Here is a 24,746-nt window from a genome sequence, read left to right on the forward strand (position 1 = left end):
AACTGCATTTACCAATGATTCTAGAGATGTAATGGTGTCTGGGGCAGTCCTTTTTACACAATACTTCATGGAATGGTTTGGGTTGGGAAAGACCTTTAAAGATTATCTAGTTCCAGCCCCCTGCCACAGGCAGGACACTTCACTCTAGACCAGGTTGCTCAGACCCTGTCCAACCCGGCCTTGAACACTGCCAGAGACGGGGCAGCCACAGCTTCTCTGGGCAACCTGTGCCAGTGTCTCACCACCCGCACAGTGAAAAATTTCTTCCTAATATCTTAGCTACATCTGCGCTGTGAGGGGTGTGCTGTGAGGTAAATTGCCTGGCCTGTGCCCCACTACCGTGCAGACTCTGCCGGGTGGGGACCCCAGAGAAGCCAGTAGCCAGCTTCCCGTGGGCAGAGGAGTGCCTCATCGCTGAGACTTACGCTGAGAACTGATAAACGCAACGTAAGAGTAACATTTCTCGAGGTGAAAGTAATTGTTCAGGTGGCGTCAGGCGCCACGAGCGTTTCTTAGCGGCTTCTTGAGGCAGGGCAGGGTGAGAGGCGCCAGCTACTCGCATTCAGGGCGCGAAGCGCGGGTTGAACGCACAGCGCCTGCCTGCGGAGCCTGAGCAGGAGCCGTCCTGACGGCGCTCCCCGGTAACCGCGGCTCCCGGCGCAGGGTCGGTACCAGAGCACCCTGGAGCGGGCGGGGCCACCCCGGCCCTCTCGAGGACCCGGCCCGCAGCGTCCCCTGGCGGTGCAGGCTGGCTAGCCGCCATCGGCGGCTCGGGTCTCGGCCATTGATGCCTGTCGCCGCTTGGAGTTGTGGCAGGCAGCACGAGTCGCGCACCACTGCCCGCCGGGCCGCCATCGAAGCCGCCTGTCAGCGCCGCAGCGCATGCGCGCTGGGCGCGTTCCTCCCGCTTCCCTGCGTGGCTGCCCCGGTGGAGCCGGGCTGGGTTTGTTGCTGCTGCCGCCGCCGCCTTGTCTTGCGGGGGAAAGGGTGCTCCCGCTGGGAGCGGGCCGCGGGAGGGCGGCTGAGGCGGGGGGTGTGGGCCTTGCCCTGCCCGGGTGCCCAGACCTGTGAGGGAAGGAGGCAGGGGCCGCGGCGGCGGCGGCAGCAGTAGCAGCAGCAGCTTCACCATGTCGGCGGCGGGCGGCGGTGCCTGCGGGCCAGGCGGCGCGGCCTGTGGCGGGGTCGCGGCCGGGTCGACCTCAGCGGCGGGTGGCGGGGTGTCCATGTTCCGCTGGCTGGAGGTGCTGGAGAAGGAGTTCGACAAGGCCTTCGTGGACGTGGACCTGCTGCTGGGCGAGATCGACCCCGACCAAGCCGACATCACCTACGAGGGGCGCCAGAAGATGACCAGCCTCAGCTCCTGCTTCGCCCAGCTCTGCCACAAGGCGCAGACCGTGTCCCAGATCAACCACAAGCTGGAGGTGACGGGGGCTGAGGGGGCTCCAGGGCTTCTGGTGTGGGGGCGATGGGCCTGGCCCCATGGTGGCGGCCTTCCTGTTCTTGGGAGTGCGGGGAGCAGCAGGGGAGGCCTAACCCGGCTCAGAGTGTTGGAAGGCCCCGCGGGATTCGGGCATGGCTGTGCTGATGCTTACAGCGTGGGCATGAAGTCGTGCGTCCAAAAAAAGTTGTATTTGATGTCGAAAGCAGAAGTCTTGGGCAACAGGTGCTGCTGACTCGTCTTCTGTTTGCATTGTCACTAGTAAAGTTGGAAAAGCTTTTAAAAACGGGACAAAGACATATATCATAGAATGGTTTGGGTTGGAAGGGACCTTAAAGAACATTTCCAAGCCCTCTGCCATGGGCAAGTACACCTTCTGCTAGACCAGGTTGATCAAAGCCCCATCCAGCCTGGCCTTAAGCACTGCCAGGGATGGGGCAGCCACAGCTTCTCTAGGCATCTGTTCAAGCATCATGAGACGTTCATAGTCTTTAAAGGTTATAGTCAGTAGTCAAAATGAGGCCATTATTCTGCTAATGAGTAAATGAAACAGAAAAATGGATTGGGGATGGACTTTGATGGGTCCTCTTGTCCCTTTGTACTCTGAGGTAGATCAGATAGCTCTCTGCCAAATTTAGTGTCAGAAAATTAATATTGAAGGTTGCACATCCTGTGAGGAGAAAAGTAACTGTCCTTGCTGTTGAAATTGTTTTCATTCCTAATGCAGAATTTGAGTCAGAGTGGGAAGAAAGAAGCATCAGCTGGAACTGAGCTGGCTGATGCTGCTCAGGAGGGACAACTGTAGGTCCTGTGGCTGGTACAGTAACTGGAGTGCTCTGGGAGGAGATTCTGGAGAACTTCATGGTTGTTTTGTAACTGTCCAACCTGAGTCTTCTTCAGTTTAGTAGGTGATGTTGTTTTGTCCTTAACAGGTGTTGGTATAAACTGCCCTCTTGTCTTTCTGTTACAAATAAGAAGAGTGTTCAAGTGACTTTCATCAGTTAGTTTTTCCTGGGTTAAACCCCTCCCAATATATTCAGTATCTCTTGTAGGCAATGCTTGTTTGAGTTTTACTGCTTGTTCTACTAACTTTCAAATATATGGGAGTAAGGGAAAAAAATCTGAAAAACCATGGAAATATATGCTTTGCAAGAGCATCAATAGACAACCACAGAATTCAGTTTTTAGTCCTTTGTGTTATGCTTATTATAATAAAGGAATTCAAGAGTCTTCAGACAGTAACCTGTTCTTCTGAAGGTCTGTCTTGCAGTAGGAAGTAGAGTAAGTAAATTGGTTTTGCTTTTAGTCGGGTTTCTTCCTGGTATGAAGACATTGTTATGCAAAATAATCCATAGAGTTTAACAGGGGAACAGGATATTTAGAGTAGAACAAAGACCTCATTAAGCTAGGAGCTTTTTTCATTGCAGTCTTTATTTCACCACAATACTTATTGTAGTTATGGCTTTGGTATTCTTTGTTTATGTTGTTATGTTGTCATATACATTTTAGTATTGGGTATGTATGTATTCTGTCAAGCTACACAGGATTAACTGTATAGGCATAGTAAAATAAGTTTTATGAGTTTATAGTAGACAATCAGTATTTATTGCATATTACACAGGGATGGTGGGTGTTGTGTACAGACTTGTGAAACAGATGAGTTGTCATGTTATTTTAAGAGAATGAGTTGATGCTTGGTAAATATTTCTTTGAAAAGTTGTTTCAAGCTTAAATATTTTGAAAGGAAATGATAAAGCTCAGATGCTGCAAGGTATTTTGGTATCTAATATAAACCATCAGGGGCACCTAAATAACTGGAGATGTGTGCCTCAATCTCAAGAAGAGCAAAGAAGCACACTTAGTATTTGTAATAGCATAATTATTGTCTATATTTAAGTGCATGAAGTAATTGTTTGATAAAAATGATGTTGTGAATTCAGAGTGAATGCTTTACAAGTGAATAAAAAGACTTTTATGAAATATTTTTATTACTGTAGTATTATTTGGCATCATACCTATAAAGGAGTTTTATCTTTCAAATAGACCTTTAGAAGGTTTAGTATTGTCCTGAAGGTTGTTAATTTTAGGACCTCATGATTATTAGAGCCATAAACTTGAAGTGAAAACCTCCATTTATAATGTCAAAAGAGATTCAGCTGTTCTCTTGAGAGTGTCTTGTATTTTATATGTACAGATGTCTAGCCAAACCCCTCAGTGTCCAAAATGAAGGCTACAGTTATATATTTTGAAAGAAGTCACTAACATTAATAGTGGAAGTCCAGAGAAGGGCAACGAGGATGATCAAGGGACTGGAGCACCTCCCGTGTGAAGACAGGCTGAGGAAGTTGGGGCTGTTCAGCCTGGAGAAGAGAAGGCTGCGTGGAGACCTCATAGCAGTCTTCCGGTATCTGAAGGGGGCCTATAGGGATGCTGGAGAGGGACTCTTCATTAGAGACTGTAGTGATAGGACAAGGGGTAATGGGTTAAAACTTAAAGAGGGGAAGTTTAGATTGGATATAAGAAGGAAATTCTTTCCTGTTAGGGTGCTGAGGCACTGGAATAGGTTGCCCAGGAAGGTTGTGAATGCTCCATCCCTGGCAGTGTTCAAGACCAGGTTGGATGAGGCCTTGGGTGATATGATTTAGCATAAGGTGTCCCTGCCCATGGCAGGGGGGTTGGAACTAGATGATCTTAAGGTCCTTTCCAGCCCTAATTATTCTATGATTCTACGTGATCAGTGGGCTTACTTTTTTTTTTTTTATAACGCAAGTTACTGTATTTTATAACTTTTAAAATTGCAGTAGTTTCCTAATAGCTCACAACTAACTTTACAATGCTTGTACATTTTAATACAAAGCTTTTATCACATTCATAAAAGTGTCATTAGTTGTAGTTTACTTGGGTACAAACGTTTATTCAAGCCAGTAAGTTAAATCCATCTTTAGAAATACGCCTTTATTTGGACTAAGATAATACTTCGAATGTGTCAGTGACTGTTAAAAGCTAAGATTTACTCTTGCAGCTGTATTTGCCTGCTGTTATCTTACTGATATTATTTCATAGAATCATAGAATAGTTGGGATTGGAAGGGACCATGTAGTTCCCATCCCTCTGCCATGGGCAGGGATGCCTTCCACTAGAAGGTTGCTCTAAGCTCTGGCCAGCCTGGCCTTGAGCATCTCCAGGGGTAGGGCAGCCTGAAGGAAAATCAAATTAATAATGTAAAATGATAAATATAATTCTGTTGTTCATGGGCTCCATTTCCTTGATGAGAATTGTCAGGTGTTATTACATACAAGAATAATGAAATGCAGTTCAGACTTTGTTTTATCAACTTTGTCAGCTTAAGATGCATTTTCTGATTGTTACAATTGCTTTCAAGAGGCACAGTGTAGATGGATTGGTAGATGGAAGCTCCCGCTTTAGGACTTTGGTGCAAAAAATGTTTTGTGATCATTGGTTCATACCTACTGCTAGAGAGATGAGTCTAGGTAAAATATTGTATGAGGGATGTTTCTGAATAGTGAAAGAAGTATTCCAGGAAGACAGTAGTTTCCAAAGAGGGAGTTACATATTGCCAATTCAGGGTAAGTTATTTTTAGAAGGAATTGGGATGTACAGTGGATGTATGCAGATAAATTTACTTGTGCTTTCAGGTGGTGAGAGGTTATAAACATACTACTGTGCTACTGACATTTACAGTCCTAAATTAAAGAAATAAAAGCAGGGGAGGTTTTGTTTTCATATTTTTCCTGTCAGTTGCAGTAGAACAGAGTTCAATTAAGTAGCTTACCAAAGAGGAGAGAAAGTGTTAGGTGATAGAAGCCACTGAGATTGGCTTCACTTCAGTATGAGCAAATGAAGAAGTGTACCTTGATGGAGAACAGTTAGGGCCTAAGGCTGTTAGGGCGGCCATTTTAAAGATGTTTTGTGATAATCTGTCTCTTGGAAGGCTTTGCAAATCAGCAGGTGCAGGCTGGCAGTCAAGCATGTGAAATTTCAGTAGATACTAATGGTGAGGAAGTTGATAGGATTTGTTTTTCCTGTTTGACTGTCACTTGAGGTGAAAAAATTCCATGGTGCTGACTGTGACATTATCTAAATGTCCATTTCAAAAAATAAAAGTTCTAAATAGGGCAGTGTTGTAGAAATAAAAGAAGTAGGCCAATGTGCCAGTGAAAACTGAGCTTGACTTTAATGCTGGCACTTTGACTGCCAATGTGATTCTCTAATTTGAAATGAACAAGCTGGAAAGGAATGTCTGGTAGAACACACCCTGTGTCTTAGTGGTTGTGTTAAGCCAATGTACATGCTGAAGTTAAGGGAAACATTTAAGTATATGTCTGAGAAGCCTATGTATTTTTATGTCCTTGAGGAACATGGAATCACTTAGCAGGTTTAGAGGAGCATGTTCCTGTAAGGTGAAATCTTCTGTAAGTAACTTGTTGCTATATTGGCTAAAGCATATGTAGAATTATGTAGGTAATCTGAAGATCCCTATTAAACAAACAAACGCCCCCCCCTCCCCCCCCCCCAGTCAACCAAAAAACCTGAGCGTAGGTGGCTGTATGTGCTTGGTGACTTATAGTGTGTGAGTCTGTCCTGTGGAGCACGCTGTAGAATTCTAGTCCTGCCTTGTTTAGCAGTACTCTCAGTATTTACTGAGATATTATCTTAATTACACTTTTAACTCTGAATACTTTTTCTGTTTTGGAATAGAAATCTGTTCATACTAGTGTTCTTTTGGAAAATCACTTGAATGAGATTTGATCCAGCTGATTTTATACCCTAAAGTGTGAGCAGTTTTCAGGTATTCAGGAAGTACAGGTTTGCATAAATTTTCTAGTTGGCTTATATACTAAATTGTCATTTACTTGATACATGTAACTTTTCTCACAATAATTACTCCTTTTTTAAAGGGGTCATTTATACTTAATTCATATTTTCCAGTATCAGAAGTTCTGGAAGTCTTTATGAGTTTAACTAGTTTAGTTTCAGTCAGCATGTAGTAAAGTATTTTCCTTTTCTGTGTCTCATTTGTTGGGAGTTGCCAAAGGGCAAGTGATAGGGAGCCATTATTTTAGTTTATATTTCTTAGTTTGATTTACTGAATTATGTTTCATAGCTACTAGGACTTTCAAAATAATGGCAGTAATAAAACTGGCAATATGACTTTGAAAAGCTGATTTGCGTTGTCTTAATAAAAGAGCTAGAAGCATGGGCAACCTGAAAAAAATTTCTTTGTGAGGCAGACGGAAATCTGTCAGTGGCAGCAAAGTGTACAAGAGGTGGTTAAAAAAAAGAAAAAATAAATTTGTGCTTCTGTAAGTAGGTCCAAATAGAGTGATACAGTCAAATATAAAGTAAAATGGCAAGAAACAGTATGTAAAGCAAAATGAAAATAGTATGTAGCTGCATTAACAGGTATTTTAATGACAGAGATTAAAAAGATCAGTGCCTGGCATGTAAATGCTGGTTGATGTATCCATTTATGTAAATGGAAACCAAATTTTTAAGATGCTTTACATGTATCATTATTACGTTATCTTTTAAATGTTGGGAGGAAAAGTATGCAAGTACTTACATATCCAGAATGGTCTTCAGCAGAGAAGATAAAATGTATGTATTTGTTTTGTATCCTTTTGGTTCGCTGACCAGTATTCTGAATGTTTTGGCAAGACTAGAATGGAATCTGAGAACTGGAGCAATTAATTTGTAGATGTCTCATATACTTCGTGTTCTGTATGGGACATATTAAAGGTGGACTAAATTAATTTACAGCTCATTTGTGTGATCACTTTCATACACTGCATCTTTACTAAGACTACCTACATAGCTACACTACTGTAGCATTCATTTAGGGAGTCAGTAGTCATAAATTTTGACATTCATGTTCTTATTAGCCATATGATAAAGACAGTTTTGTTAAAGCTTTATCTAAAAACTTAAGTTACATATGTCCTTTTTGGGTCACAATAATAATGAAATAAAGGCTTTTAATTTCATTTAAAAATTTGTAACTACAGTCTTTTAAAACTATTGAAATAGGCTAGTCGCTTTCATCACTGGCAAATGGTTATGTTGGAATTGGGGGGGTTATCAACAAAAAATTGTGGTTCCCAAGCGTATCATTTATTCAGAAACTGTCACATTGTTTAGTTTTGTAAAGAGCACACTGAGATCAGTAGGTTTGTAATCTATTTCATGGTTTCTCATTCAGACCAGCCCATTATGCTTAATATGGTTGTGTGAGAAATTGCAGCAAATGCTGCTAACAGGCAGGAAGAATTCAATAGTGAAGAGAAAGGGTAGAGTGTTCTTGTCTTTTGGAGAGCTGTAGTCAAAGTGACAGCAGTGAGTTGACAGAGACAATCCTTTCATCCAGCAATTAGAGAAATACAATACCAAGATGTAATGTTAAGCATATGTGCTAGTGTCATATCTTGATATCTATGTTGATTTTTTGTGCACATATGGGGGCAGAAGCCACAGAGTAATTGCAGCATTGTACTGTCCTCTGTTGTGTTTTATGATCCTAAACCCTTTAGCCTGTACATCAGAAGGGTAATAGTACTGACCAGGAGTGAATGTTTAAATACATAAGCACATACGTTGATAAACTTTCTGAAGTCTAGCATAAATTACAGGAGGACACAAGTGAAAACACCTTATATAATTTATTTATCTATGAATTTTGGTTTGGTCCCATGGCAAGGTTCATAGGGGCCTCTCTTGTAGAACTAGCCATTAAAAATATATATACCGGAGGTGTTTTATTAGTAATTGGAGTCCGTGGAGCTTTGAAATCTCAGTTCCTACTGATCTGTGAGGAATGATTTGTCCTAATGCAAGTGTCGAACACTTTCTGAAATCGCTAAAGCCTTCCGATTCAGACACTCCCCATTCTTTCCTGTGATCTGTGAATTTCCATGCCACAGCATCCTTTGCTTTTTCATTTCCCTACAGTTTTGGTTAGTGGCACAGTCTCTAGCTCCGAATTGCATGTGTGCTGCCTAGCTACCGGGCCATTCGCTCTTGTCTCAGGGTGGGTTAAACAAGCTAGCTACTGACTCTTAACTGCTTTTCACTCTGCAAGGGCACCAATTTACTCTTTTCTCCAGCAGCTGTTTTGTGCAAAATTTGTTTGTTGTAGGACCTATAATCATACACACCTTTACCCCTCTAATAGATCTGTTTGAATCTTGAGAATAGATTCAATTCATATCAGCAGGGAAGAAAGGTCAAATAGGAAGAAATGTAGACACGGATAAAATGATGGCATTAGACTTCCTTGTTTAGGAAAGTAAGATAAAAATTATGAAATATTATTAGTTTTGTGGTTTTGGGTGGGGTTTTTGTTTGTTTTTTTTTTTGCCATTCTGCTTGTGTTCAATATTTCTTGAAGTCCTAGCTGCTGGCACTTAGAGATGGTGGAGAAAAATCATCATTCATTTAAAAAAAGAGTTTTCAGACCTTTGTGCTTTCAGAAGGCTTAGTTTGAGAATGAATTAGGTGTACCCTAAAGGCCTGAAATGAAAGGAAAATGAAAAAATCTTTAAAGAATATTTGCTACTTTAAAAGCGTTTTATGAGTGGTTAGCTTATGACTGGTTGGTAATATGATGGATATTTTTGTATGCATCTAGCTTTCCTTTGCTGACAAATGTGTTATCTAATATGTCCATTATGCTTAGTTTTATTTTGAGTAGAAATCGATATACTGAAAAGTGCATCATCACAAGCCTCAAAAGCATTCATTGCACTTTTTGATGTTGAGAGAATTCTGGTCTTCCTCTCATTTTTATTTGGTGTGGTGAATAATGCCACTGCCATGTCCTAGTATTATTCAGACCCAGATTTGCAATTCATCTTGGCTCTGTTTTGACTCCTCGTGTCTGGTCATTGGATAAATCTTAGGTATTTTTTTAATACATCTGTGAGGTCAAATAAAATTCTTGTCCTTACTGCAGGAATTATTGAAATGATAGCTCAGAAAATGAAAAAGCTTTCCGCAAAGTTAAAAACATTGTCATTATTTTACCTGATGATGCAGTCTCTCTGTTTGCCCATCACCCCCCTGCATCTAGTTTCCCTTTCATCAGTGAAAGTTAAATTGTTTCCTGTCAACGTGGTATGTTAGTACTGTCATCCCACTTTCTGAAGTTCTTCTGGTGCTTTAGATTTGGAGGTCACGATATTGTCATCTTCTAGTGCCTCATTCAAGCACTGATAGTTATCAGAAATCGTAACTTGCGGTTTTTAGTATGCCATCTGTCTTCCTGTTGTGCAGTTCTATACTCAAATAACTAAGTTTGTATTTCTCTTTCATGTTACCTTTATTCAGCATTTGTGTATTTACATTGTGAGCTCTTCAGGGCAAGGTCCACATTTTCATTCTTAACTATGTACAAATGTAGCATAGGATATTTGAGTATGGCTCTGAGATCTCATAGAAATAAGTGATTTTTGGTTAGTTATTCTAATGCTCCCTTTTCTATGAAAAATGTACAGGTGGATGAATGAATATTTTAGTTTCTGAGAATTTAGACCATTATCTGAAGAAAAAATTATATGATACCAAATAATTGAAAGATACCTCAGTGATGATATTTGTTTCAAGGCTCCTAATGAAAACCTGTTAAGACTTTAAGAACTCTATGACCATAAATATAGCCAAGTCCAGCATTTAAGCTGATATGTCTTATGTTGCCAGCTTAAAATACATGCTTAGCATAGAATCATATATAACAAACACAGCTTTTGATAACTCATCACTGCTTGAACAAGAAATAAGAACTGTTGATTTAAAATTGAAGGATGTTATGGCTGGACTGTTTTGCCTGGAGATTTTTTAATTATTTTTGCAACAATATTTTTTTAAAACCTCTGCAGAATGTCTGTTGCTTAATGCCATGTTTTATTTTCTTTTATATCCTATGAAAAAAAAGCATTTTATACATTCTTGGGTTATTTCAATTGAAATTGGGTTTAATTTTCACAGGTGCAAGATCTCTGCGAAATACAGGATACTTGGTAAATGACAAAATATGCCCCAAAATTGAGTAAATGTTTACCCAGCCTTTCAAAACAATTCTTCTGATATTATCTCTGTGTTAGATTGCATGGAAGATAAATGTTGAGTTTTACTATTTGATTAATTTGACGAAGATCTCCAATTTACTCAAACTGTGAACTTTAAATATTTAGAGGTAGCTTCATTGTAGACCAGCGGGGTGATAACCTGAAGCAGTAACTCTTTCTGAAATAGCATGTGTTTACTGGTGCTTTGTGGAAGAATATTAAAAACAGACTTACGGAATTACCTTTTCTGCCCCCATCCCAAACAGATCAGATCAGTCTTAAAGGCTGGTTTGGTTTTTTATTCAGAGCAGTGAGGAGAAAAAAGGTAGGAAACCAAGGAGTATGTCTTGTATAGTTGTCCATGTATGGATTGTAACTGGGACAGAGAATACAAAGATATTAACAGTAATGTGTCTAATAATTATTGATGAATTGGAGAACAATAATGAATGAGGTACTTCAGAAAAATAAGTGATTCTGTCAGTAATGCTGTTCTTTTTTCTGCGATTTTTTCCATTCTGACTCCTTTACGTAACTAAGCAGCCACTGCTGAACTGAAGCATTTCTCAGAGCGCTTCAGGAAAAGTCAGTGATTGTTGTCCATGACAAAAGGGCTGGAAAAAGAGGACCATTGAAAGAAGAGGCCTGACTTCCTTTAATAAGGAAGAAACTTGGTTATTTTCTTCTTGATTTCAGTAAGCCTTGGCTTCCATTATAAGGTCCAGACCAGGTGCTTCCTATTGCCATTGGCGCTGAATTCCAGTTACAGATCTTGGTTTGAGGAAAGTATCCAAGACTTCAGTGAGTCAGAGACAAATGAGCATATCTCAGAAGGTATTAACTTTGCCAACATGTGCCAGAATTTGCACAGCTCTTTCTTCCTTTTATTCTATCTTGTGTCCTGTCAGCTTTTTTCATGATTAAATTGTACTTCCATGAGCCACAGTTCACTCCTGCTCCAAAGTCTATTGCCTGGGGCACAGACTCTTAAATGAGTTGCCAGAGAGAAACTAAAGTGTTACCTTGCAGCGTGATACTTGCTTAGGCATGATAATTGCTAATCCGTGCAGTTGTATACTGCCCTTAATACAGAAGAGTTCCTCTTCTGGGTGAATCAGCAAATTACTGTCAAAGGATGTTGTAAAAGTAAATATACTGCCTTCTGTTCAACCTCTGCCTCAGTGAAAGTTTCTGTTCTCTATTTGTTGTTTGGTGGCTCTTAAGCTCTCCTAACCATGAAGTTCAGTGGTCTTCTGTGGGTGGCTGTTCCTTACTTCTGCCCTCAACTGCTTCTCCACAAATTCTGGAGCATCCTCAGTGTTGTGGTTTAAGCACATGGTTTAATACATCACATCTCTCCTTCGACAGTCTTGTTGGAGAGTACATCCAAAAAGTTACCAATGAAAGGATTGGTACAGTTATTTGTGCAACACTGATTTATCCTTGTTTTGCTAATGCAAACTGAAACATTGCAATTATATGATTTAGCACCATCTTGTTCTGTAGAGCCCCTGCCTCATGCAGTAAATGGTGCGCTGGCAAAGAATGGCCTTGCCAGTAATTCTTGTTTGTGCTCATCATTTCCTCTGCTGTCTCTGTCCCCTTTCTGGTTTTTACTGAGCAATTGCCAAAACTGAATGTAGAGCTGTTGAATTTCCAGTGGTCTTCCCTATGATTCCTTTATAACAAAGTGAGGGAATGTGGATAAAAAATAGTGCTAGTAAGAGTAATATAAAGGAGAATTAAGTGAGCTGGCCAAGCTGAGAGAGGCAGAACTTCTGTGTAATAATGTAAGTATTTGTCAGCCTTCATAGAAGTAGATCACGAAGTTGTAAACCAGCTTGCGGCATTTGCTTTTTGCTGTGACTTTTGTAGCTACATCTGTTCTAGTGGATAGATTTATGCCTATTCATAATGTGTAAACGGATTACTTTCATGATGTGAGCTCATACCATTTCTCATTTTGCTCTCTTTATTAAAGCAGCTGGATGTTAATTTAGATCCTAAGTCATACAGAGTTGCTTGGAGTTTTTTATTATGAGTTTGACAGTCTCTTTGTGATCCCTTTGGAGCATCATTCATGTCACAAGCTGGTAGCATTCTTGCTGCGTTGTAATTTGCACAGGGAAATAACGTTGGTTTGTTGTTGTTGGGTTTTTTTGTTTGTTTTTTTTTTTTCCCATACCAGAACTCTGTTCTGTTACTTATTTGCTGTTCTCTACTAGGTGAGGCTGGACAATATTAAACTGATATATCTGTTCTGCAACTTTCTGCTTCTCCACGTGTTTTGAATTAGAATGGATGAGTGTGTGTGTGGGGGGGTGTACAGAAAAAAGAATAAAATTTGTTATGTTAGCTGTTAGTGCCTATCTGAAAGGAGGAAGGCATTGTGGTCTTTTTTTTAAGTAGTATATTCATTATACTTTATATGCTAACAACAAATAGTAATAAAGTAGGAGCAATATTGTTACACGTTACGTGGAATTGTGACTGGGTACAATGGTGCCTTCATTTTAAGGTCTTAGTTATCTCTTCTCAACTATTACCATCACCTCTTATATTTGTGATGTTTTCTTTCACTAGTTTAGTTCAGGCATGGGTCTGCTTTTGTTTGAAGGTATTTAATCCATAGCAGAAAGACTTTAACAGTGGCTGGTCATTGGCAAGAGTAATATGTTTTTGTAAGTAAGCAATTTCTCTAAATTGTATCATCTTACTATAGAAGGCAATTTCTGCTTCAGAGTTCTGCAAGGGTTTACAAATTCTTAGTTTTCTGTCATTCTGGCAGATGGAATGGGGCTGCATGCATTTCCACCTTCCTCAATGAAAAGGAAATGCTAACCTTATCTATTGAGGCTCTGTCTGAATGGACAGGGAGAGGTGATTCTGCTCTCTTCTGGGGAATCTGGTTTAAAATCAGCAGAACTCGTGGGCAGGGCATCTGTTACCCTCCTGTCCTGGAGATGTGGGGCTAGGGGGCAGGAAGGGAGATCATTCTTCTCACAGAGCAAGCTGGAGATTGGCTTGACCTGTCTCATCAAATTGCGCTCTAATGTAGGTGCTCTGAATCACTTCTGGAAGAGTGGTGCCTACTTATGCCAGAATTATTCTGGAAGCTTAAGGAAGCTGTCCATCTAAATTATGTCCCTAAAGTTAGACCCAGTAAGTACTCCCCACTCACAGTCAAATTCTGCCTGCCTTTTTTTTTTGTTTTTTTTTTTCTTCACTTTAAACCAGTGCAGACGTTTAAAAGCCGTGATTTACATAGTTGAATGGGGTGAGTGTTGGCCTGTAACTTAATATTCACTGTGAATTTGAACATCAGTATAATGTTGTTAGAATATCTATAATACTCTGCGTTATTTCATATGAGAGGGTGTTTTTTTTGGAATAATTAGTGGCTTTTCCATCTTGCTCTTTAGTTCCAAATTTTTGGAAGCAAAAATATAGTCTGGGAATTTACCAGAACATTTCCTGAGGTAATCTTCTGTGGATTTGTTGGTTTTTTTTTTTGGTAAATAGTAGACTAAAGCTTATATAAATATAGTTTTATCTTATAAAATGCTGTTAGACTTTCAGGATAACAAGTAATTTGGTAAACATATTAGCGCTTGGTCTTTTATTCCAGATATAAACACTACATATAAACTGTATTTAAAATGTTTCAAAACCACTTTATTAAAGAGTTGTTAACCATTTTTGGTTTTCTGGATATGCATTTTAGAGGTGTGTTAATTCATGGCTTCTCATTTGCCACCTCATTTACTATTTCAGTTAAGCCACTGATAACAGACCAGTTGTAAATTGGGTTATTTGATTTCAGCCTTGCATTAATAATGGTCTTTTTACTTTGATAATTTTTTAGTAAGATTTAATAATTTTAAAATTCTAAATTGTGTTTACATTTCTGTGGTTGTAAATCCTATGTAGGTTTCATAACATTGCCCTCTTTGGGAGTAGATGGACATCAGCATCACATGCTGTTGTCTGTGTGAGGAAAAACTCAGCTCTTGTTACATTTGCACTGTGATTGGTGGTGGGTCTGTGGATGAATGAAATTTGTGGCAGTTGGGGAGAAAAGTCTGCAAGTGATTCAGTGCTTAAATTGGGCTGCAGAGAAACTTGTGATGGCATGTACTGTTGTCTGTACGCAAATGATGTATCTATGTATTTACAGTTTTGATGACCCCATTTAATAATTGCTCTAATTCCTATGATGGATTATGTCTTCACAGGCACAGTTAGTTGATCTGAAGTCTGAACTGACAGAAACACAGGCAGAAAAAGCAGTATTGGAAAAGGAAGTGCATGATCAGCTTTTGCAACTCCATGCTGTTCAACTTCAGCTGCATGCCAAAACTGGTCAGAATGTTGATTCTGGGGCTATTAAGGCAAAACTGGTGAGTATGGTGGCTTGCATGGAGGATTATATTATACTTTTCCCTCTCCTGGCTGAAATCCTTCCTTGGAAGGTGCAAATAAGCAGGTTACAAATCTTCACATTAAAAATGTTAGAAAGTTATCTTTTTTGGTTTTATGTAACTTTTATGGTTGGTTGTTAGCAACCATTAAAAATAACATAACAGCAAAATAATAAATAAGAATTTAAGAAGTTGTTTTTTCAAAAACTATTTTCTAGTGGTTTCTTTAGGAGAAGAAAATATTCTAGTGGTTTATAAAGCTTTTCTGGAGACAGAAGCTGCAAAAGATAGTAACTTCCAATGTACAAATACAACCAAATATTCACATATCTTAAAAATCTTGAAGTGAGGTAAGCTTGTTTTTCTTGTAGTTACACTCTTGATAATAGTAAGAATGGGATTGTTTTGCCATACAGAGAGAGGGTAGATGGCATCACAGTCCTCTCTATTGTCATTCTTTGAGAATGCTGCAGATGCATCTACGGTGCTTTCCATTGCTACATGCAGCACTGTGATAAAAGAATTCAATAAACCACTGATAATTTTGTACAATATGGTTTTTAGAAACTTAAACCTCCACGAAGCCCACCAAAAGCTAACAATAATTATTCTGTGCAGTTAGCTGTCATGACTGATAACCAGAGTGTAGTCTGCCTCATTACTATCGGTAGCACAGATTCAGCCTCTTAATACTACCAAGATTTTATAAATTAGAGAAGTAAAGTAATGTATAAATTGTGGTTTCTAACTGTAGGCATAAATCAAAGTCTAGTTCTCTGTCTGTTTTTAGGATTGCTTCACAGGTTGTTTGCAAATGTCTAGTCTCCACATATGTGGAATGTTAATCTCCTCTGCTATTTTATGTTGTTGATTTATGTATAATAAAACATAGTGATAGACTATAATGCTTAAAGGCTGTCTAGGCTACTCACTGAATAACGGGAGTAACTCAAATTCTTCCTGTTTCAGATCCAAAAGCTATGCTCCTCAGTGTACATACTTGCTTATTCAGTATAAAAGTAACATTTTCTGCACATAATTTATTCTCTATTGAATTATAGTTTAAGCATGATGAAGTTTCTTTAGGGTTGTTAATATTTATGGCTCTGTAAATAACCTTTAGTTAAAGGTCACCAATATTTTCTAAGTTTTAGGCTGCAGGTTTATATGTTGCAAGTTTTTTAAGCTGACACATCACTCTGAGTGGTTTTGGTCCCTAAATTGTGTTAGTGAGGCTTAATTTATAAATGACAGAGTAATACTCTTAACCTTTTTGCTTCTCTTTGCCTTGTTATAAACTATTTCTAAAGATACATTAAATCTCCATGCTTTTGCCAGCAGTCTTTTTCCCACAGGTGTCTGTAAATACATTGTACTTTTTTTAGATTTTCTGTGCTGCTGTTGAATTTTATTGACAGCCTAGAATGATACTCTCTCCTTTATTCCATTTAATTCCTTCTTTTTTTATAAACATCAGGACTAATCTTTTGAATTTGCTTTACTTTGCCTTCAGAGATTTCATGGGTTTAGTGGAGAAAAGCTCAAGTTTAAACTGCTCTAGATACTGAAAACCATAAAGGTCTGGAAAGCTTGAGCAAGCAAAATTGAGGCTGCTTAAATGACAATAAAATGGGAAGTTTGAGGTTTAGGTAAATAAAAACTGTCATGCTGACCTTCTGGCAGTCAGAAAGCTTCTGAGGGCAAATAACTGTGTCAACAGAATATGCAGTGGGGAAATAAAGTTCTGTACTAGTTAACTTCTTGCTTTCTTTGTTAAAGACAACCACTCTTCTTGCGTATGGAGGCTCCCAGCATAAATGTGTACTCTACAAACTGTAAAATGTGCCTAGTTGTGAACAAAGACACATTTAAATGTTTTGGATTGTTAAGCAATTGATAACATCATATAGTTGAGGCCAAATTCCCTTTTAGGAGTGTTAAGTCCAATCACAGTAACTCTTTCGTTGTTAGAGTATGAAGTTGCGTAGTTGAAATTTTTTTCTTGAATTTGGTAGATGATTAGTCTTTCTTGCTACTTCTTTCCGTCCTTTATGTTCCTTTTGTAACATGTATTTTGTTATTCTTTCTGAAAGGGAAAAGTCAATTATCTGCGTAACAGATGTTATATTAAAGAATGTATTTTCTGTGATCCTGTCAAAACTGCTTTCATGCATTTTGCATTAACGTGCTATTCTTTATAAAACGTCTTGGTATTTTAGGAGAAAATGTTGTTTTCAATACTACAATAAAGGTTAAAATATTTATTAAGATTTATTATTTATTAAGATTTTTAGTAACTTTAACTGCAAAATACCAAAATTCTGCTAAGTACAGTTATAACAATGTGCTTGTTCTTTATGGCTTCTAATAAAATAAAAAATCTGCAGGTAAATTTCTTTTGGAGAAAGTAACTTACGTTTCATTTGCTTGAAGTTCCTGTTGCCTGTTTCTCTAATTATGGAACTCTTTTCTTCTGTCTTAAGTCTGTCCTTTCTGTGGATGAAATGGTAAGTATTCTAACTGCCCTTTCTTTTTATGTTTTAAGCAGTCCTTTTGTGCAGCAACTTTTTATATGTATGTGTTGGCCTAGAAACTCACAAAACAGATTCAACTTGTTGCTTCTTCCTGTGAGTTAGCAAGATGCCATGTAGTGATTTTTCTTTGCATTTTTAGTTTTTCTTTTCTAGTTTTGGTGCTCTCCTTCCTAAGTCTGTATGTGTTTTATTTATTATTGTAACAGCTAATTTGGGGTGGTATCTGCAACTTCTCATTCTGAAAGACTGTTCTGGCAGTGTCTCAAAAATGTTAAGGTGTTATACAATTTCTAAAGCATAAGCACTGTACACATTTATCAATGTAACACGGAGTATTCTATGTGTTGTATTTTAAAAAACTTCCTGTCAGCCTTTCTTTGTTTTCCCTTTTCTCAGTTCTTCTAACGGGCATGATTAAAATGATTTACTGGCTTGTGTAATAGCCCAAAGCATATAAACACAGTACTATAGAGATAAGAAGAAAAAGTGAAGTAATGTTAACTTTTATCTTTCAGTCTTTCATAGCGATAGACTTGCAACTTTTTCAAACAGCTTTTCCATTTTTATTATGTTATATACTTCATTATCATCGGTCAGTATTAGCTCATTGAAAAGCCATGGGATAGCTGGTAACTGTAAGCTTTGAATTTCAGCACTGCAGTTGCATTTTTGGTTTAGTGGTTGGAGGTTGGTTGTTTTTTTTTTTTAATATTACCAATGGAAAATATATTTCTATTTTGCAGAACCTATGCAATTCTATGAACACTAGAAAGCATAAAACTGTTCTGTAGCTTCCTCAAGTTTTTAAACATTTTTGAGACTTTTGGCACATCTCATGATCATTGTTCAAGATGAGTTCTTTCAGTACATCTTCAGAGATTCTGTATTGCAGACCTCTTGATTTTTTTTAATCCATGTGGTGATCAATTGGAGACAGGCTAGAGAAGAATGGCTTCTGGGTGTAATTTTCCACCTCAGTCGCAGAACAAGAGTCAGTAATTGAGAAAATAGGAAGAAAACAGTTATATGGTGTTATGTTGTTCCTCATATTTTAGGTACAACATTTAAGATACATAACTAAAAATGAATCTTAGAAATATGACATTTGACTTTTGGTTTAAATAAAACTTAAATTACAAACCGAATTCAGAGAAAATCAGTGGGAAATTTCAGCTTGCTTGAAGTGTGGTTTTAGTGTTGGGATTTTATATTGTTGGATTTTTTTAAGATGTTATATGTTTTGGTTTTTGTTTGTTTTCAAACAGTAATTTTGCACTGATTCATCATTTAATTACATTTGTTAGGGTGGGAATCTCCATGTGTAGAATCTCTGGCTTTCTTTTTGTGGTATTCAGGCTAATTTGGAAATGTCCCTGGCTGGGCACATCTTGTTTTTTTTCATGAAAATAATTGTAATTTTAAAAACACATGGACTTACAGAACGTTTCCTTCATATTGTAGTAAAATCTTATTAAAATAGTTAAAGAATATTGTCAAATTGAAATATTCAGTGTTTTTGTAGTTACATTTTAATGGTAAAAATAATCTTTTTTTTTTTTTGTATGAATCTGCCATTTGAACACAGGAGAAAGTAAGGATGATGTTCAGGCTACTTAAATTTTCTCACCTTTCAGTGCAAGTTGAATGCAAACCACTAGCTGCAGTGCCAGGGTTGCTGCTTGCATTTTTTTTTCCTGCACGCATGTCTTGAATGCGGGAGAATGTGTGTTCAGAAACAGTGAGTGTTCCTTTATTAGCTTCAATGAAAGCTTTTTGACATGTTTTTTCTTTTGCCTTCTTTTTTTTTTTTTTGGTAAAGGAGAGAGAACTTGAAGCCAACAAGAAAGAAAAAGTAAAAGAAGCTCAGCTAGAAGCTGAGGTGAAGTTACTGAGAAAGGAAAATGAAGCACTTCGTAGACACATAGCTGTGCTTCAGGCTGAGGTTTATGGAGCAAGATTGGCAGCCAAGTATTTAGATAAGGAACTAGCTGGAAGGTATGTGAATGAAGTCAATCCATGTGCCTTAGCATGAGATTTTTCTTGTTGTTGTTTTCTTCCTTGGCATGTCCAGTGTTAAGACCAGGTAAGAAAAGTCTCACGTTTGCAGTTAACTGAACAAGCTCTTGCGCTAGTTGCTGCGTGACTGTGTGCTAGCCAGATGAAGTGTATGAGTTGTACAATGAATTGCTTTTTCAGTTGTAATACAGCATGTTGTTTTACTCTCCTTTTCATTATGTAGGGTCCAGCAGATTCAGTTACTGGGCCGAGATATGAAAGGACCTGCTCATGACAAGCTCTGGAATCAGCTTGAAGCAGAAATACACCTTCACCGGCACAAAACTGTTATTAGAGCTTGTAGAGGTCGGAATGATCTAAAACGACCAATGCAAGCACCACCAGGACATGTAAGTTGAAATGATAAGCCATTCCTTCATAATTTCCAGCATCTGTGGAAAATGAATGAGAGTTACTTTTTAATTTTTGTGATTATTCTTACTTCAATATTGTGTTCTTTCAAATGTCAATTCTGAATATATAGTTCTTCTGTATGCTGAAGGATACAAAAAGTATTATGATGACATGCTAAATAACACGTCACCATGAAAGATGATACAGTTCTTTTGACTTGCCTAGGAACACTCAGTCCTTTTGAAAACTGAGCCTCTGCTATGTGTGTGTTTAAATGCGAATTTAACAGCATAATTTTGTTAACCTCAGTTTCAAAATGTAGAGCTAACTTATTTACAAAAACTAAGAATAACAACAACTTTAGGATTAGATTGAACTGAAGGTAATTTTTAAAAATGTCTTTACAGGCCATATAAATGACATTCTGTAAAAGAATTGAGTTTTCTTTCTCCCCCCTCCAAAAGTTACTTTATAAATAAAACCTTTAAAAGGCATTCATTGTGGGTAGCCTTGCTAGAACTTGCCCAGTTTGGCACATGACCTGTTAGTCACCCCAGTGTTAAGTTCATAAAACCAGACATTTTCAGAGAAGTGCTTTACTGTGAGCTATTCTAAATACTTTAGTCAGATGGATCTCATTGCTTATGTTGTTGATTGCATATAAAATATTGGTGGACAAATGTGTATGTGTGGTTTGAAGGGTATGCATAATGGTGTAGTGGCTTAACAAAATGAATACCTTAATTTATTTAGTCTCTCTTTTTGTTTTGAGTTGAATGGGTTTTTGTATGGTTCATAATAATAAAAATAAACTTGAGCAAGCAGCCTCTTCTTTGGGGTGTATTCCATCATCTTCTATAATTTGATCAGTTTTAAATGGCAGTTTACATCACAACTTTTCAGCAGTGATCAGCATTCCTTCATGTAGTCCCTTTATACTTCTAATATATGGCTGTTTTCTTTCTTTTGAAGTTAAGTTCTGTGTTGTGCATCACTCAACACTGAAATAGTTGAAATAATTTTTCTCATCAGGAGTTCATAGGGAGGAATGTTTTTCTGATTTCATGTCCTGTTTGTAAAGGGGCACTGTAAGTTTGTCCTGCCTGGAGCTAGTCTAAAACTCTATTGCCTGTACACTGTCTGTATATAATTCAAGAAATAAAAATGCAGAAATGAACTTTTGGTTCACATGTTTATATTTCTGCTATGCTTATTTTTTATTGAACTAGGATCCTGATGCCTTAAAGAAGAGTCAAGGTGTTGGTCCAATCAGAAAAGTTTTGCTAGTTAAAGAAGACCATGAAGGACTAGGAATTTCTATCACGGTAAATACTTGCATTTATTTTCCGTGACACATAAGCAATTTGAAATTGTATTTATACTGCTGTAACATATTGGATCAGTGAATGTATTGTTAGAATGTATGAAAAAGAACATATGCAAATCCATAGCTATGGTCATAGAACTTGCAGACTCATTTTGGTAGATCAGGAAATAGGTAACTGCTATTTTATGTAAAACTTAAGATTTCAACTTATGTTTAGGATATAGACCAGCAAATTAGCCAGTGGTGAATTTCAGGTGTGGTAAGTCAATAGAAGAACAGAAACAATCTTGAGAACTAAATTCCAAATTTTGAAAATTCTGTTATGCTGTTATTCTAAATATGAATATTGTTTCTTGCAAGTAAATATGGTGCCTGATACGCTTTTAAAATGAGGTTTTGATGTTGTCTCATCAGCTTGTATATGACTTGATACATTTATTATTTTTCTCAATTGTCTCCTTTGACTCTGAATTTGAAATTTGTCCATTGTTTTGTGGGGAAAAGAATTCAGGGAAGCATTCTCTTTCTCTGATGTATGCTTTCTAATTTTCTATAATAAAAGTTGAAATAAGTACTTTAAGAGCAACTACCAGAATGATGATTTTACGCTAATGGATGTCTCAGTTAATTAAAATCTACTTTTTTTTTTTTTTTTCCCCAATAGGGTGGGAAGGAGCATGGTGTTCCAATACTGATCTCTGAAATCCATCCTGGACAACCTGCTGATCGATGTGGAGGGCTGCATGTTGGTGATGCTATTCTGGCAGTAAATGGAGTTAATCTAAGAGATGCCAAACATAAAGAAGCTGTAACTATTCTTTCCCAACAGGTCAGTTGAGACCTGTTATCCATAGACGCATTTCGGTGCTTCCTGTGTTCTATTGAATTACTTTGAACTTTAATGCTTTCTGATAAGCACAGTGTTATGCTAAGCTGCAGCAATTCCTGAAGCTGTATCACCTAATACTTAACCCTGTTATGTCTTGCAATTTAAGGCGAAAAATGCTGAAGTCACTGTTTGTAATGTATTGGCACATAACTGGGAGATTCAGGTAATTTTGGTAAATCTTAGCTATAGAGCTGTTCTTCTTTAGTCAGTAAAAACTTAATTCAGACACATATCCAGAATATTCAACACAACTGTAAATGTCTTTACAACAGTGAAATGTATTTGTTTTAGTAACCTAGCTCATCTCAGTAATGCTACTGTATAGCTGTGAAGTAGTAAGTAAATCTGTAACTTTTGTTTTATTTTAGAGAGGTGAGATTGAATTTGAAGTAGTGTATGTTGCTCCAGAAGTTGATTCAGATGATGAAAATGTAGAATATGAAGATGAGAGTGGACACCGTTATCGTTTGTATCTTGATGAATTGGAAGAAGGTGCACATTCAAGTTCTAATAGGAAAGATGCAAATGTGGATGTCAAACCCTCACAAGGTAAACATTCTAAAATCCGTTACATGCAGTTTAATTCTGAAGTGTCAATATTCATTGTAAAATTAATCTACTGTTAACCTACTCATAGGGTGTCAGCTCTTTTAGATGGTCCCTCATTTATTGGCCTGGGTTACTTAGACATAACTAACTAACTTAATTGATTTGTGTGGGTTTTTTTCCTGATCAGCTTTTCCCAAAGGTTACAATTCAGATCTGTTCTTACCTTTTCCTGACTCTTGTCTAGGAATAGTTAATTCCCTGACATTTTCTGCTGTTGGCTTCTTCAAATACATGTTTTAGATCAGGGAAGTATAGAAACAGTTCCTGTTTTCCTGTCATACTATGTTCTGCTAAACACCTATTAGTTCTTATTTTAGTGGTCATTTCATTAGTGTTTAGTGGTCATTTTCACTTTCCTGTTTCTGAAGTAAGGCTCACTGATACGTCACTCCCAAAATTGCTTCTCTTCCTGAAATAAAATTTCTTTTTAAATTGCAGTCTTTGATAAGAAGCCAAGTATTGATGGACATGAAAATGGAGACCTGGGGAATTCAGTTGAAGCTCCGTTAGAAGACACTGCACCCAAGTTGCCCTGTTCTGCTGAGTCTTTATCCTAAAAACAAACAGACAAAAAAAACAACTGGACAGATCCCGTCTTTGCGAACAATTGATAATCAGTATTGACTGCTCCAAGATGCATATACTAGTGTAGGTTGTAAAAGGATGATTAAATGTCAAAAGGAACTGTATTACTGTTGCCTGGAAAAAAGGCGGTTACCTCAGGGCTTCATTGTGAGCAATTCTAAATGTGGAAAACTGTCTTTTGCGTGACACACAGTAGTTATCTAACACATGGCATGTGAAATGAATTTTCTTTTAATAATAAGCACCAAAGCATGGGATTTCTAAAAAGGGTAACTTGAGTACATTCAACTTTTGATCTCATTAATGTCCCCAAGGAAGCAGAATGAGATGTGGACAGCTTCATTTTGACCCTTTCATCCTTTAAAGGGACAGATGATGTTCAGTTTGGTGTGAAACAAGCTTTAACTCTAGAAGGATGGAGGGGGAAGTGTACCATTGCGTCTATGAATACTGTACTTAGGATTTTTGAACTGTAACTTTTAAAAATAAGTTGTTTTTTTTTTTAAATTTCTCAGAACAGTAAAAACCAGAGCTTTTACTTGAGCAAAGACCATCAAAACCCAAATGGGACAGTGGAGTACTTGCTAATCGTCATCCTTCAGCCCATGATCATTTTATATGTGAGATTTTTGGCATTGTTGTTTTAATGAATTCACTGCCAATTGTTCCATTTGAAACATGCTCTGGAAGTCTTTAAAGAGAGTATTGTGGGATTTTAAAAGCAAAATTAGTTTTGAAATGTTCACAATTATGTGGGCCCTTTTGGTATTTTTTTCTTTTCCCGAGCATCATCAATTTAGCATTCATTAGCATACCATTGTATGGTTACTGCTAATGCAGAGTGGTTTGAGTTGGTCATCATTAGCCTGACCTTATGAAATGCTGAGTGCTTTTGATGGGTACTGAACATACTCATTTCACATTAAAATAATCTTTAAAGAACTGAAAGTTGAGTACACAGTACTTTACAGGAGGTGCTCAGAATCAGTCGGTGTCTGGCCCTATCTGTGTTATGTTACAGCAGTCATATTAACCTATAACTGTCTTACTGTTGAAACAAAGCGTTACTTCTTTTGTAAGAGCAGTGTATCTTAAAATAGTTTTTAATTGGTGTACATCTAAAGGCCCTCAGCATGGCTGCAAATGGGAATGTTGAGGATGGTTTTCTTGGCCAGTTTCACATACTCCATTTGTAGATCTTTTGGGAAAGTGCAGCACTCTCCATGTGCAAGCTCTACGTTGTAATCACATTTATTATTTCAGCATGCAATGCCAGCTTTCCTGTTCGCTGCTCTGCAGGCTGTTGAACTGTAATGTGAAAAGATAAGATTTTGTACATTGAGAGAGGAACTAATGTGAAAAGACATCTTTGTAAGTGTTACTGTGTAGGATGTACATACATAAGAAAAAACCTCAGAGGCCTTTAGATAACATCAACTAATCTTATGTTCTAA

At 37.8% G+C, this 24,746-nt stretch overlaps 1 protein-coding gene across 1 annotated transcript; it reads left to right on the forward strand.

Annotated features, from left to right (window-relative positions):
- Positions 1-867: 867 nt before the first annotated feature.
- GOPC (golgi associated PDZ and coiled-coil motif containing) lies at positions 868-24,437 on the forward strand. Its single transcript, XM_061460053.1, is given in 10 exon segments — positions 868-1,053; positions 1,056-1,421; positions 14,754-14,918; positions 17,423-17,446; positions 19,293-19,468; positions 19,713-19,878; positions 21,112-21,207; positions 21,874-22,038; positions 22,467-22,647; positions 23,146-24,437. Coding segments are annotated over 10 exon segments (1,629 nt in total). The 5' UTR covers positions 868-882; the 3' UTR covers positions 23,265-24,437.
- The last annotated feature ends 309 nt before the right edge of the window (positions 24,438-24,746 follow it).

This window comes from Pezoporus flaviventris, unplaced genomic scaffold, assembly GCF_033815535.1.
Source record: "Pezoporus flaviventris isolate CSIRO_AGI_PZ_B2104156 unplaced genomic scaffold, CSIRO_AGI_Pfla_v1 ptg000031l, whole genome shotgun sequence".
NCBI classification, from domain to species: Eukaryota; Metazoa; Chordata; class Aves; order Psittaciformes; family Psittacidae; genus Pezoporus; species Pezoporus flaviventris.